Genomic DNA, 15,885 nt, shown 5'->3' with positions numbered 1-15,885 from the left:
CCAGGGTTATTTGAGACTTTTAAAAGGAAATAACCGTTGTCATTGGCAACCCCTTAAGCAACGTAAACATGAAAGGGCAAAATAATATATAAACACCCAAGTGTATATTGTTTTCTGATAAGTAACCTTTGTTATTTTCACCATGATGGAAAGATTTATATATATATATATATTTTTAATAAATTTATTTAATTTTTGGCTGCATTGGGTCTTCGCTGCTGCACGTGGGCTTTCTCTAGTTGCAGTGAGCGAGGGCTACTCTTTGTTGCGGTGTGCAGGCTTCTCATTGTGGTGGCTTCTCTTGTTGCAGAGCACAGGCTCTAGGCGCGCAGGCTTCAGTAGTTATGGCACACGGGCTTCAGTAGTTGTGGCTCGCGGGCTCTAGAGCACAGGCTCAGTAGTTGTGGCGCACGGGCTTAGTTGCTCTGTGGCATGTGGGATCTTCCCGGACCAGGGCTCGAACCCATGTCCCCTGCATTGGCAGGCGGATTCTTAACCACTGCGCCACCAGGGAAGCCTGAAAAGATTAATAGTTTAGAAGCTTTGTTGAGGTATAGTTGACATGCCATAAAATTCACACATTTTAAGTATATAGTCCCTGTAGTATATGGAATTGCTTTGGCAACTTAGTTGACCCTGTTTATTTCTGGACTTTCTACACAGTGAGTCATGTTGTATGTAAATCAAGATAGTTCACTTTGCAATCTGAATGCTTTTTATTTTTCAATTTTGTTGCTCTGGCAAGGATGTCCAATGCAGTATTGAGTAGAAGTGGCCATAGCATATATTGCCTTGTTCTTGATACTAGGTGGAAGGCATTCAGGCTTTCACCATTCTGATGTTAGCTGTTGGTTTTTGTATATGCCCGTTTTAAGATTGAAAAAGCGTAGATTTATTTGTCATATTTAAATTAAAATTCACTTTTTTGTGATCAGTATTTTTTTCCCTGAAGTACTCTAAGTATACTAAGTAAACTAAGTATCCTTAGTTTGCTGTTTGTATTTTATGAGGTCTTTGATTCTAGAAACTTGTTCTGAAACACTGGGGCCTGGTGGTTAATTAAAGAATATTTCTATAGGGTGTTTTATAATAATGAGTTGTCCAAGTGGGTGGGTTTGTATGACTCAGGTCTTTTGCCTTACCAACTTTCAAAGTAATTGAAAAGTTGCAATTGTAATGGGATTGTATTTTCCAGTGTAAAAATTTTTTAGCAGGCTTATTGAGATACAATTGACATACAGTAAACTACACTTATTTAAAGTGTACAGTTAAGTTTTGACACATGAATATTCTGTGAAAACCATCACTGCAATCAGGGTAATGAAACATCCTTCACCCACAGGCTTCCTCACACCACACCCCTTGGTAATTCTTCTTTTCTTCTCTCTGCCTCGTCCCCAGGCAATCACTCATCTTCTTGTCATCAGCATAGATGTGTCTGCATTTTCTAGATTTTTTTTTAATAGAAATAGAATCTTACAGTATGTACTCTTTTTTGTTTGTTTTGCTTCTTGTTTTGCGATTTATCCATGTTTCATGTATCGGTAGTTATTTTTTTTTTTTTTGCTGATTAGTGTTCACTGCATAGATATACTACAATTTGTTTACTCATTCACTTGCCCATGAATATTTGGGTTTCCATTTCTTGGCAGTTACAAAGAAAGCCACTATGATATTTGAGGGCAGGTTTTTATGTGGATATATATTTTCATTTCTCTTGGGTAAATACCTGAAAGGGAATAGTAAGATCATATGGTAGTTAGTTACATATTTACCTTTTTAAGACACTGACAAACTGGTTTTCAATGTGGTTGTTCCAGTTTACGCTCCCACCAGCAGTGTGTGAATTCTAGTTGTTCTACATCTTTGTCATCATTTGGGCGGGGTGGGGGGGGTCAGTCTTTCCTCTTTTATTTTCACAAACATAAAATTCCCTATTTTATGTTGTGTAATTCAGTGGGTTTTAGGATATTTATAAGACGTACAACTATCACCCTGTCTCATCACCTCAAGAACACTGTATCTGTTAGCAGTTACTGTTTTCCAGTTCTTCTGATCCAGATCTACTCTTAACAGAAATCTGGCATCATTTATACATCGGTATTGTCTTATTCAGTAATAGTGTATTGGTGTATTTGTTTCACTGATAAGAATAAGAGCTTTCTCATTAAAGGGAGGGTTCTGGAGAGTTGAGGGGATAAAAGCTGTTAGATGATTATCATCCCTATTTACCTTCCTTATAGGGGAGAATGAAGGACACTCTTAAACTACCACCATACTCATTCTGATGACCCAGAGCTGTGAACTCCCTTCCCCAGGTCATTCTGTATTTAGGACCTTTGAAAATATTAGTCATACTTCAAGTACTGGAAGAATCTAAATCTAATTTTCTTTGTACATAGGTGCTCGAGTGACGGTAACAGATGCTGAAAGGTCAATGCTATCTCCAGGTGGAAGGTAAAGCATATCTCATCAGTACTAATGAACCTCTACACCTCAGCAAGTTTTAGTGTTTAGATTATTGAGGTATTAGAATATTAAAAAACACTGTGTCACACATCTCAATGTTTAATAATGCAGTCGAATCCTTTGGAGGTCCTGTGAAAATGTACTTTTTGACTTAGTTTTGAATGGTAATAGTTCCTGGGTGAAGTTGATGTGATTGGTCTGAGGGCCACGTTGTGAGTAGGAAGGCCTTATAGTAAAAAGACGGGATTTGCTTTGTTGTTTTATTATACTTTTCCCTCCCATATGGTTGATTGGAATTAAAGTACTAAATTCAGTTGACAGGTTATTTATGCAAGAAATAAATATGTAAATTTTAAAGTGAGTCAGTTTTGCATTGAGCTTGGTCAGGTGAATGAGTTTATACAGTGAGTTCCAGGACATGTGAGCACTGTGTGAGTGGCCCTCACAATGCAGAACTTCATCAGGGCTTCTTTTCCTTTCAGTTGTGGCCCCATCAAAGTGAAAACTGAACCCACAGAAGATTCTGGTATGTACTTGTGCTTTTAGACTCAATTATGAAATGTAAGAAGCCTTTTCCTTAATGTAGAAGGTTGTATTTTGACTCATTACTTATTGCTTTGGTGAGAAGTAGACAGAACAAATTTATTCCAAAGGTGACGTCGTTAATGTTACTGTATTATACTAAAACCCCAAGAGAGTAATTTGTTTGACAAAGTGGTAGCTAGAAATTCATTGCTAATTACACATTTATAGACAAAATTTATTAATAGTTTTTTCCAATTACACAGGAATAATAATAATAAATGTCATCTAGTCCTATAGTGCTTTTTTTTTTTTTTTTTTTTTTTTTTTTTGTGGTACGCAGGCCTCTTACTTTTGTGGCCTCTCCCGTCGTGGAGCACAGGCTCTGGACGCACAGGCTCATGGGCCCAGCCACTCCAAGGCATGTGGGATCTTCCCAGACCGGGGCACGAACCCGTGTCCCCTGCATCGGCAGGCGGACTCTCAACCACTGCGCCACCAGGGAAGCCCCCTATAGTGCTTTTTACAATAATCAATATAATATCGTCTTGACTCTGCCTTTTCCCATTGCATTCCCATTTTTTTTTTTACTCCCCAGGGAAACTGTCTTTAACTCTAAGCTGTTTTTGGTATTTAATTCTTTATTTTCATTTTTATTATTTATTTTAAAAAATTTTATTAGCGTATAGTTGATTTACAATGTTAGTTTTAGGTGTACAGCAAAGTGAATCAGTTATAACATACACATATATCCACTCTTTTTCAGTTTTTTTTTTTTTTTTTTTTTTTTTATGGCTGTGTTGGGTCTTAGTTGCGGCATGCAGGATCTTTTTTGTTGAGGTGTGCAGGCTCTTCATTGTGGCGTGCGGGCTTCTCTCTAGTTGTGGTGTGCGGGGTTTTTTTTTTTTTTCCTGTCTCTCTCTAGTTGTGTGTGGGCTCTAGTCTGCTTCACGCGAGCTCGGTAGTTGTTGCACGTGGCCTTAGTTGCCCAACCAGGGATGGAACCCGCATCCCCTGCATTGGAAGGCAGATTCTTTACCACTGGACCACCAGGGAAATCCCGTTTTTTAGATTCTTTTCCCATATTTAGATCCGTTCCCATTACAAAGTATTGCTTAGTAATTCTTTATTTTTATATGTCATGCTCATACTATTTCATATACTTTTCTTTTTATAAATTTATTTATTTTTGGCTACATTGGGTCTTTGTTGCTGTGTGCGGGCTTTCTCTAGTTGCGGTGAGCGGGGGCTACTCTTCATTGTGGTGCGCGGTATTCTCATTGTGGTGGCTTTTCTTGTTGTGGAGCATGGGCTCTAGGCGCGTGGGCTTCGGTAGTTGTGGCGAGCAGACTCCGTAGTTGTGGCTCGCGGGCTCTAGAGTGCAGGCTCAGTAGTTGTGGCGCACGGGCTTGGTTGCTCCGCGGCATGTGGGATCTTCCCGGACCAGGGCTCGAACCCGTGTCCCCTGCACTGGCAGGCGGATTCTTAACCACTGCGCCACCAGGGAAGTCCTGTGGCTTTTCTTTTCTTAATGATGTCCTTCGAAGCCTAGAAGTTTTTAATTTTGATCCAGTTTTCCAAGTTTTTCTTCTGTCACTTTTTTTTTTTTGTGGTACGCGGGCTTCTTACCGCCGTGGCGTCTCCCGTTGCGGAGCACAGGCTCCGGACGCGCAGGCTCAGTGGCCATGGCTCACGGGCCCAGCCGCTCCGCGGCATGTGGGATCCTTCCGGACCGGGACACGAACCCGTGTCCCCTGCATCGGCAGGCGGACTCTCAACCACTGTGCCACCAGGGAAGCCCTCTTCTGTCACTTTTGCCTTTGGTGTTACATCTAGAAAATCTTTGCCCAACCTAAAGTCATAACGATTTTTATACTTACGCTTTCTTCCTGAATTTATAGTTTTAACTCTTATATTTCGGTCTAAGAGCCATTTTAAGTTAATTTCTGTGCATGTTGTGATGTAAGGGTCTAAATTCATCTATCATTTATCACATTTATCATGTGAATATCCTGTTGTCCGAGCATCATTTGTTGAAAAGATACCCTTTCTCCATTGGATTGCCTTATTGGCATGTTTGTCAAAAATCAATTGACCAAGTTTACTTCTGCACGTTCAACTCTATTCCCCTGAACTCTAATGCCTATTCTTAGGCCAGTACCATACTGTATTTCATGTAGGTTTTTTTAAAAAAATTATTTATTTTGTATTTTATTTATTTTTGGCTGCATTGGGTCTTCGTTGCTGCACACGGGCTTTCTGTAGTCGCGGCGAGCGGGAGCCATTCTTTGTTGTGGTGCACGGTCTCCTCATTGCGGTGGCTTCTCTGGTTGCGGAACACGGAGCTCTAGGCACGTGGGCTTCAGTAGTTGTGGCATGTAGGCTCTAGAGCGCAGGCTCAGTAGTTGTGGCGCACAGGCTTAGTCGCTTCGTGGCATGTGGGATCTTCCCAGACCAGGGCTTGAACCCGTGTCCCCTGCATTGGCAGGCTGATTCTTAACCACTGTGCCACCAGGGAAGCCCTTCATGTAGTTTTAAGGTTTGGTTTAATTTGTTGCCTATTAACATGGAAAATGAGAATATACTTACTTTACCACTTGTTTCCAATACTTCTTCCCTTTTTCCCACTTTTATCATAGAGGTAAATTGATTTTTACTATTCAGGTTCTTTTAGAACTGAGCATTGTCTTGGACATTTAATGTTTGCTTTCTTGCCATGTTCCATTTCTAGGGCAGAGTATTTTTGCTTATTTTAAAAACATACAGGTCTTCCTGACTTGATTACAATTTCATTGTGATAATTTATTGTTACTCTGTTTCTATGATAAGAGTCAGAATGAAAGCAACTTCATCTTTTAAAAATAATATATCATTTTTAAAGGTCACCATATTATTACTAGGGATATATTTTTAAATTAGTCTTGGTGATTGGTAAGGAAAAAATGGATTTTTACAGTTTTTTCTTACTAAAGGCACATATAAACTATGATGTCTCCTGTTCGACCTCTTGCAGAGGATGGATGCCAATTGGTATTACGTTGTGTTACATCTGAATTCTCACTGTTGCAGGGCCTGTCACTGTGGGGCTTTTGCTGTACTCTTGGATTACTTCAGAAATTATCTTATGCAGTGAATTTCAGATTTAGAGTTCATCTAGGAACACGAGGATGATTTTATTAGAAAAATCTCTTAATTCACTTATGTTATTGCACTAATTACAAATAATATATCATTTAGGTAGATGATGAAAGGCAGCAGAAATTCTTAACATGATTGGGTGGAATATTATGTATAATTGTAAACGCCACCCCCTCGTGTTTAATAGTGAACCACAGGAAGCACTCCTCGTAAGACACTAGCACATTCTCATGTTTCTTACCAGCGTTCCAGATGACCAAACCATTACAAATAAGAGTAAGTAATTAGAAAATGCAGGGTACCATTAACTTTTACAGGTGATATGATTATGTATACAGAACACTAAAGAGAATCAACTAGAAAACTCCTAAAAACAAAACATCCATAATCTATTCTACTTCAAGAAGTGTTAAAAAGTCTGTGTTAAAGTGTTAAAAAGATAATAACAACTTAGATTAAAAGTGATTGAAAAAAAATTTAATAATCCTTTGAAAGCTTTCTAAGCAATAAAATTTGACTAGGGAAAAATTCTAAAAATTTTGTATGGCAGAATCAGCCAAAATGTATCAAAGGACATGTAAGAAACAGGGAATGGCTATTTGCAAGACAAATGACAAAGGGTTGTTTTACTTGACTTACAAAGAGCTAATCCAAGAAATAAATGACCAGAGATTCAAGAGAAAATGCTCAGTTTAGTTAAAGAAATGGAGATACAAGTCCAAGAAAGATAAAGTTTTGCACTCAGCAGATGGGCAGACATTAAATTCTGCTTATACCCAGTCTCAGTAAGGGTGTAGAGAAACAGGCAGTTTTAAAAATTCTTGATGTGTGTAATAATTATTGCTGTCTTATGGAGGATACTTTGGTAATATCTCTCATTTGGAGATGCACATGTTCTTTGACCCATTGCTGCTTTGCAAAAAGAGCAATTAACCCGCAACTCCATTAGTGAATTCTGTGTTGTCTTTGAACACAGTGAGGCAATAGGTCTGTATCCACTGATGCACAAGTATCTATAAGACAGACTACTTGTTAGCTAGAGAAAAGCTAGATGTGATGAAAGAAATGAACAATATCGTAATGCCTTAAACTTTGTATTTAAAAATGTTACATTTTGAAATTATTGCAAGCTAATAAAAAACCTGCATGTATAACATAAGGACCTTTTTCCTGTGCCAATGTGATACCCTATCTTTTTTTTTTTTGGTGAGGAGGGAAAAGCAAGAACACCAGGTGTGTTTAGTGTGCAGCAGGAACACCAGGGATCTTTCCCAAAGCAGTGTCTCCCCTGTCACTCTTTTAGCTACTTCAGCGTGTGATTCTTAGAAGCAAGGATATTGTCCCACATTACTACAATATAATCATCAAAATAAGGAAGATAAATTACTCCTAATTCTCAAACCCTTTTCAGGTTTTGGGTTTGTTGGTTTGTTTGTTTTCCCATTAATGGCTTCTTCAGCTTTCTCAGGCTTTTCTGGTCTTCTATGACCGTGACACTTTTGAAGGAAGTATCTGATAGTTCCTCATGATTAGATTCATGTAATGCGTTTTTTGCAAAAATAGCACAGAAACGATGCCGTGTTTTTTTTTCTCCTTTCATATCAGATGGAAGTTGTTTTCTATTTATCCCTTTACTGAAGACATTATTTATGTGACCAGAGTTAGTTTTTCTAGGCTTCTCCACTGTAATTTCTTTATATTAATTGTATTTCCTTTGTAATTATTATATTCATGGGAGTTTCTCTGAGACTATGGAAATATATACCACTCATCAAACTTCCACTTAAAATTAATTCATGTATATTAGAGTACACTCTTTCTATTTTATAGTATATTTCTGTCTTATTCAGTATATTACAATTCATTATTATCATTATTTATTTTGATTTGCAAATAGTCCTTGCTTTGGCCATTGGGAACTACTTCAAGATGTCCCCCGTGTCCTTCCTTGTTTGTAAATATCCCCATTGTTTTTAGAGAACTGTTAATTTTTTGCTAAGCAAGGTTGTTAGGGTTCATCTTATTCTTTCCCTAATCCAGCACTAGAGTCAGCCCTGGTTCCTCACTGTGGAGAGTGTTATTTATTAAGAAACCATAACCTAGGTGTTAGATGTTCTTATTGCAGTTGGGATGTCATTGCTTCTAAGTGGACAAAGCTAGGGTATCTGTTTATTTGTATTTACATACACATAATTATATACATACGTACATCCATTTACATCTATGTTTTTTTCATGCCCATATCTTCAGTTCCACTCTTGACACCCCAAGGTTTTTTCCCTCCCTTTCCTAGAGAGTATTCTTTGTCGCAGTTAGAATCATAGCAACCAGATATTCTCAGTATGTTTATGTACTTCGTTTAAGCCATGTCTTATTGCCAGCCTCCTTGCCTTGCTGACACTTCGACATTCTTTGTTGGGCTGTCACCACTCCACTCATGCTTGTCCCCCATTTGTCTCAGTCTCCCAGACCTGTTACTCAGTTTCCTCTCCCCCCTCATATAAATAGTCTCATTCTGCTATCCTGCTTTGGACCATCAAACCTCCCCGATGCAGCTGCCTATCTTGGTCAGCGTAATCTAATGGCATTTGGAATGAATTGGTGGGGTAAGGAGAAAGAGAACTCTGTGTGTATGAGTATATGTGAGTGAATGAATGAGACCTATTTATGTATGTTATTTTTAGGGAGGTCTGCAAGACAGGCATTGTTGAATTCTCCTTTTTGGGAATAAGTATTTGAATCTATTACTCTCTTTGTTTTACAGAAGTTTTTTTCTTTCCCCCCTTTTTTCCATGTCACAGGAAATTTCGATTTTCGGTTTAGTTTTTAGTTTATTGTGGTGAAATCACCGTTTCGCAGATCTTCTCCCCTTTATTTATATATTCCTTTCCTGAATAGTTTGCATCCAAAAAAAAACATGCTGACTGGAGAAAAATCATATTTTTGGAATTCTTTATCCATCTTAATTATAGATATAATAGTACATATCACTATCATAGAGGTTTATTTTTTCTGCCTTACACTTTGTCTTTATATTCCTTTGTGTGTATGTGTGTCTTAACTTTTCTTGCAGTTTCTTTTAAAATTTCCATTTTATTTTATTTTTTATATTTCTTGAGCATAACAGTTGTGGTCTATTTAGGAGAAAACAGCCATACCAGTTATTTGAACCATACCAGTTATTATTATGGAAAAAATTTACAGATTAATTAGTTGTAATAAAAAGGACTATATACTAAGGTATCATGTAAGTAGTGACTCAAGGAATTGGCTGTCACCCCTAAAACTTCGCTTCTGATTTCTAAGGTGGGATGCTATTTGGATGGTACTGGTGTTATGTGGGGGACATGTTGAAACTGGTTCTGGTTGTGTTGGGAAACTTGTAAGGTGGATCCAGGTGTTGCTATGGGAAGGGTCTGCTTTCACTAGATTAAAGGAATATACCAAGGAGTGAGTGACCCTGATGGGAACAGGATGCAGCAAGCCAAAAGAAAGATGCAAGTTCCTTTTCCGTCTTCTAGCCTTGTAGCCTCCTTACTCTATTCCCTTGTGGCAGAGATTCTCAAGGAACCAACTGTTCTGCAGTCCATGCGTCAGAAGAGTCTAAGAGGGCAGGTCTGGACCTGAGGCAGCAGCTTAATGACTCACGCAGGCTACCCCTTTGGCTACATGGCATCCACACACACCTCCGCATATTTAAACCTTCATGTAACAACTAAACAACGGTCCCATCTGACGGGATGCAACTTTCCCTTCCTACAGAGGGAACCGTTTTCGCCCTTGTTCTAATAGTCATCGTACCGTCTCTGGGAGACTAATTTACTACCCAGTCATGGGCTATGTTAATTACTCCTCAAATATACCCCCAACCTATTTATTCTCTTATCTAAAGGCTAACCGGCAAAGGAAACCTCCAACAAAATTTTTGTAAAATAATAATAGGAAGGAGAAGAGAGAATAGTTAATATAACCAAACATATAATATTTACAGAAACACACATACTCATAACAAGGAAGAAAACATGCAGTGTCCCCATTTCTGCAGCTTGTCACAAAAATTCATACCTTTCTTAATTCATTACCCATTATATTATGTTTTCTTTGCCTTCAGCCAGGACCCTATCTGGTAAGATTCTTTACCTGGTTGAGGTGACCCAAACCTTCATTCCACAATGGATCTGCCTTTTTTGTTTGCTTTGATTTTCTATTAACTTCTGCTAATGAGCATGGAAGTACTAGACACCCCACAGAATCCCAGGGTTTCCAGACAAGTTCCCTACCACCATCTTCTGGCAGCAGACCAACCTTCCATTGGTGATTGCTGTCCATAGAGTAACCCCCTTCTTTGCTTGTGGCTTCAGGGATAAATGTCCTTTATTAGTATATCAAACTAACTCTCTTTTTGAAGTATTTCTTCAGTTGAAAATACTCTGTACAAACCTTCTAAAGTCACATAGCACCAGCTCAATATTAAGTCCATGATGGGACTGGTATGATTATAGCTGATATCTTAGTCTGAACTGTGTACATACACCCATCCACTGTTGATTTCTTAAACTTGTCTGAGAGTATCATCTACTCCTGACATTGCAGATGAGAAAGAGAGAGAGTAGGAACTGCAATCATTTGGTGAAATCAGCCTTTCATTTCTGAAAGCCCCTCCTGTGTAACCCTTTGAGGCTCCCCAGCCAAGGGCTCTTTGTTTTTGAATATATGGGGAATATGTCTTTATTAGGAATTCATTAAAGAATTGGTTAAGAATCTTCTTTCTTAAAACTTTTAATTGAAGTATAATGTATGCAAAGTATAAGTGTATATATGCTCAATAAATAAAAAGTACACACGCCTGTAACCTAACATTCATTGATACAGAACATTAATAACACCCCAAGAAGGTCTTCCCCCTCTCATTACTCTCCTCCCAAAATCAACTGCTTGCCTGAGTGTTTTTTTTTTAACCTAAGGCTTGTGCATTTTAATTTTTCTTCAGCTTTCTTGAGGGATAATTGACATTACTTGAGTTTTAACAACATAAATTTCTTTTCTCTAATTTTGAACTTCCTCTACATGGAATTGTAAAATATGCACTCATTTATATCTGGCCACAAAGGTGTACGTCAAATTATTTATCCTCATTGTGGGCAAAGTGTTATGCTGAAAGGTATGGTTTGTTACCCTTGTTAAAAAAGGGATATATTAAGAGGGGGGGAAATTAATGTGTCTCATTATTAAAATGGTTATGCCATATTTACTCTGGAATAGCGAGTTATTAAAATTTATGTTTGCAGGTGATTTTCAGTGATTTATAAAAATATTTTTAATATTGAGTGAAAATAGGGTGTGACTAATTTTCTTTAATTGCGAAGATCAGAACTTGTTGGAGAACAAATTTAGCGTTAAATAATCCCAGAATATTAGTAGTGTGGTTAAAACTATGACACTAGTAGTTGGTAGTACTATTAGTACTACCACTAGTACTACTAGTAATAGTAGTCTAGGTTGGGTTTTAGGTTGTTTTTGTCCTCCTGACGACGCCTAGCAAACTTTTGTCTTTTGAAAGCCTTTAAAATATGTATGCATTATTCTGCATTATTAGGAGGGCAGAAGGGATTTCCCTATACTGTCTGAATGCCCTGAAGTGTAATTATATAATTTAATTTAAAAAAATAATTTGTTTTTACAGGCATTTCTCTGGAAATGGCAGCTGTGACAGTAAAGGAAGAATCAGAAGATCCTGATTACTATCAATATAACATTCAAGGTAATACTGTTTAATACAGTTTTTCTTTCCAGAAGTTATTGGTGGTTAAAATTAAAATTATTTAATTGCCCGAATTCCTTAGATACTATTTTATTGATTGGTCCTTTGGTCCTTGACTAGCATGTATACTTGTAATTTATCACTGAAATAAAATAGATTTCAAAAATGGGGCACTAAAATAAACTCAGTTTACAGGGGAAATGTTAAATAGTCATTCATATTCTTAAAAGGACAAGCAAAAGTTGTGGCACAATTTAGAATTCAATTTGAATTTTCAGTTATTTGCAAGGCATAAGAGGTCTTCTAAACGTTTAATATCTCTGTGCAATAAAAATAACTTTGCACTATCACTATGTTAAAAATCTATAAAAGATAAGACATTAATTTTAGGTATTTATCATCTTGTTCTGTAGCTGCTTGATTATCAAGAGGGAATTAAAGGTCATAATTTCACAATGCAGTTTGCTTTTATGCTTTGATGGGTTTTAGTTTAGAAGAACATCTATAGTTCATGGTAAGTTTAATTTTTATAGATGCATAAAGTATATTAAACATTTAAAGTATAAGATCTGATTGGTTTTATGTATATACCCATAAAACTATCTTCACTGCAGTCAAGATAATGTCCATAACCCTCAAGTTCCCTTGAGTCTCTTTGTAATTCACAGCCCTCCCCAGCCAACCACTGATCTCTTTTCTTTAATTTTAGATTAATTTGCATTTTTAAGAAATTTATGTAAATGGAATCAGCATAAAGTATGTACTGTTTTCTTGGGGTGGGGAGCTATGACTTCTTAAATTCCACATAATTGTTTTGAAATTTCATCCATAGTGTGGCATTTATCGACGGCTAATTCCATTTTATTGCTGTTATTCCATTGCTCGGCTGTACCACAATTTGTTTATCCCTCTGTCTATTGATGGACATTTTGGTTGTTTCCAGTTTGGGGCTATTAAAAGTAAAGGTGCTGAAACATTTGTTTGGAAATACGCCTTCATTTCTCTTGAGTAGATCCCTAGAACTGGAATAGCTGAGATATATGGTAGGTATTTAAGCTGTTCTCCACTGTGCTTTTACTATTGTACATTTCCATAAGCGGGGACAATAGTTCTAGTGGCTCCACATCCTTACCAGCACTTGTATGGTCCGCATTACTATTTTTAGCCACTTCAGTGGATGTCTTATGATACCTCTTTTTGGTTTTAATTTGCCTTTGCTTTATAGGTTTAGTTCATTTAAAAAGATAAGGCTTTATCAGTTCTGGAGTATTATAAAAAAGTTATGAATAAATTTGTTCTGTTTGTAATCATGTGAATATCTGTATACAGATATTTGAATTTCATAATTTTTATCTGTCAGATTTGAATATTTTATTGCTTGTGATGTTAGTAATCACATGGCTAAAAGGTTGGGTTAATTCTGAGGATTTTTAATTAAAAAGTTAAAAATTTGGGAAATATTTAGCCTTTATAGCAGTTGTTGGTACCTTACTAACATATATTTAATAAATATTGTTTAATAAAATCTTTTTAGCACATTATATTTAATTTTTAAAAGAAAATGTCTGCCTTTATCTTTGGTATTACCTTTTTTAACTTTGCTGTTACTAGGCAGGATTATAGAAGCTTTTTTTTCCCCCCTTTGAAATAGGGAGTGTGAGTGATTTAAGTAATGAGTGGAAATCAGATGTTTATAGAGGAAAAGATTGCTGAAATGATAATATTTTAAGTGCAGCTGAAGAAGGTGGGAGCCAGACTATTAGTTTTTCATCTAGGCTGAGAGATACAGTCCATGCAGTTTGGGTACTTCTCTTAATAATTAAGCTTTGGCAATTCTTTGTATATTCTGAATAAAAGTCCTTTGTGATGTGATTTGCAAATAGGTTAATTTGATGGTGTCCAACTTAGTGCTTTTTTTTTTTTTCCCCTTATATGAGTTGTGCTTAAGTATCATAGCTAAGAAATCTTGGTCTGACCCAGTGTCACAGAGATTTTCTTCTGTGTCATATAAAAGTTTTCATAGTTTTACATTTAGGACTGTGATTGGTTTAGACCTAATTTTTTATAGTGTGCAGAATACCATGTTCAAACTTAAGGCATACAGATATCCAGTTTTTCCAGTACCTTTTGTTGAAATGACTGTTCTTTTTTTTGTTTTGTTTTGTTTAATTTATTTTTGGCTGCGTTGGCAGGCTTTCTCTAGTTGTGGCGAGTGAGGGCTACTCTTCGTTGCGGTCTGCAGGCTTCTCATTGGGGTGGCTTCTCTTTGTTGCAGAGCACGGGCTCTAGGCACGTGGGCTTCAGTAGTTGTGGTGCACAGGTTTCAGTAGTTGTGGCTTGCAGGCTCTAGAGCATAGGCTCAGTAGTTGTGGCGCACAGGCTCAGTAGTTGTGGTGCACAGGCTTAGTTGCTCTGCGGCATGTGGGATCTTCTTGGACCAGGGCTCAAACCCGCGGCCCCTGCATTGGCAGGCAGATTCTTAACCACTGCGCCACCAGGGAAGCCCAACGACTGTTCTTTTTCTATTTTATTACCTTTACATCTCTGTCAGTTTTCTCGAGAATATTCTGTTACATTGATCTGTTTCTATCTTTTTCCAAAATTACATTGTCTTGAGGACTATAGTTTATATAATAAGTCTTAAAATCAGATTGTGAGAGTCCACCAAAATTATCCTTCTTTTTCAACATTATTTTGCCTATTTTAGCTCCTTTTCCTTTTCATATAAATTTTTAAAATCAGCTTATTGATTTGTTCAAAAAGCCCTGTGGGGACTTTTTTTTTTTCAGTACGTGGGCCTCACTGTTGTGGCCTCTCCCGTCGCGGAACACAGGCTCCGGACGCGCAGGCTCAGCGCCCATGGCTCACGGGCCAAGCCGCTCCTTGGCATGTGGGATCTTCTCGGACCGGGACACGAACCCATGTCCCCTGCATCGGCAGGCAGACTCTCAACCACTGAGCCACCAGGGAAGCCCGGCTTCTTTTTTTTTAAGAGTTTTTTTTTTAAATTATTTTATTTTTGGCTGAGTTGGGTCTTCGTTGCTGCGCGCGGGCTTCTCTAGTTGCGGCAAGCAGGGCTACTGTTTGTTGCAGTGCGTGGGCTTCTCACTGCGGTGGCTTCTCTTGTTGTGGAGCATGGGCTCTAGGCATGCAGGCTTCAGTAGTTGTGGCACATGGGCTTAGTTGCTCCACGGCATGTGGGATCTTCCCGGACCCGGGCTCAAACCTGTGTCCCTTGCCAATGCAAGGCAGGCGGATTCTTAACCACTGCGCCCCCAGGGAAGCCCAAGATTTTTATTTTTATTTTTTTTGATGTGGACCATTTTTAAAGTCTTTACTGAATTTGTTATAATATTGCTTCAGTTTTATGTTTTGTTTTTTTGGCCGGAGGCATGTGGGATCTTCTTACCTCCCCAACCAGGGATCAAACCTGCACCCCCTGCATTGGAAGGCGAAGTCTTAACCACTGGACCACCAGGGAAGTCCTTCCGCCTTCCCCCCACACCACCACCGTGGGGATTTTGATGGAGATTGTGCTGAATCTATAGACTAATTTAGGTTGAATATCTTAATATTGAATCTTCTGATTCATGAGCATGATATATGTATCTTATCTATTTAGTTCTTTCTTGATTCCTTTCATCAGTGCTTTGTTTTCAGCATACAGGTCTTGTACATATTTTGTAAGATTTATATCTAAGTATTTAATGTTTTTCAGTGTTATTGTAAATGGTGTACTGTTCTTTTACAGTTTCAGTTTCCAACTTTATTGCTAATATGTAGAACTACAGTTGGCTTTTACATACGGACCTTGTATCTTGTGACCTAGTTAAAATTCATTTATTAGTATAGCAACTATTTGGGAAAAAAATCTTTGGGATTTTGTAATAGACAGTATTATTTCTTTCCTTTCATTTTCTTGTGTTAATTGCACCAGCTCTTCAACATTCCAGTGTTACGTTGAATAGTAGTGAGAGTAGGCATCCTTACCTTGT

The 15,885-nt window shown here is 37.7% G+C and overlaps 1 protein-coding gene across 10 annotated transcripts in view; it reads left to right on the top strand.

The window, feature by feature from the left end:
• Positions 1-15,885, top strand: part of GTF2I (general transcription factor IIi) — a 96,418-nt gene that overhangs the window by 28,345 nt on the left and 52,188 nt on the right. For all 10 annotated transcript variants that reach the window (XR_007472332.1, XR_007472331.1, XM_004268770.4 and 7 more), the window contains 3 exons: positions 2,403-2,457; positions 2,952-2,995; positions 11,813-11,890. Coding sequence is in view for 8 of the 10 variants with exons in the window: in XM_004268770.4 (XP_004268818.1) it covers positions 2,403-2,457; positions 2,952-2,995; positions 11,813-11,890 (177 nt within the window). In the remaining 2 variants the exon portion in view is untranslated. The remainder of the gene's footprint in view (positions 1-2,402; positions 2,458-2,951; positions 2,996-11,812; positions 11,891-15,885) is intronic.

The sequence above is a fragment of the Orcinus orca genome, chromosome 16 (assembly GCF_937001465.1).
Source record: "Orcinus orca chromosome 16, mOrcOrc1.1, whole genome shotgun sequence".
Taxonomy (NCBI): Eukaryota; Metazoa; Chordata; class Mammalia; order Artiodactyla; family Delphinidae; genus Orcinus; species Orcinus orca.
Note: the sequence above shows the minus strand (reverse complement) of the source record. Positions and strands in the feature narration are given on the sequence as shown.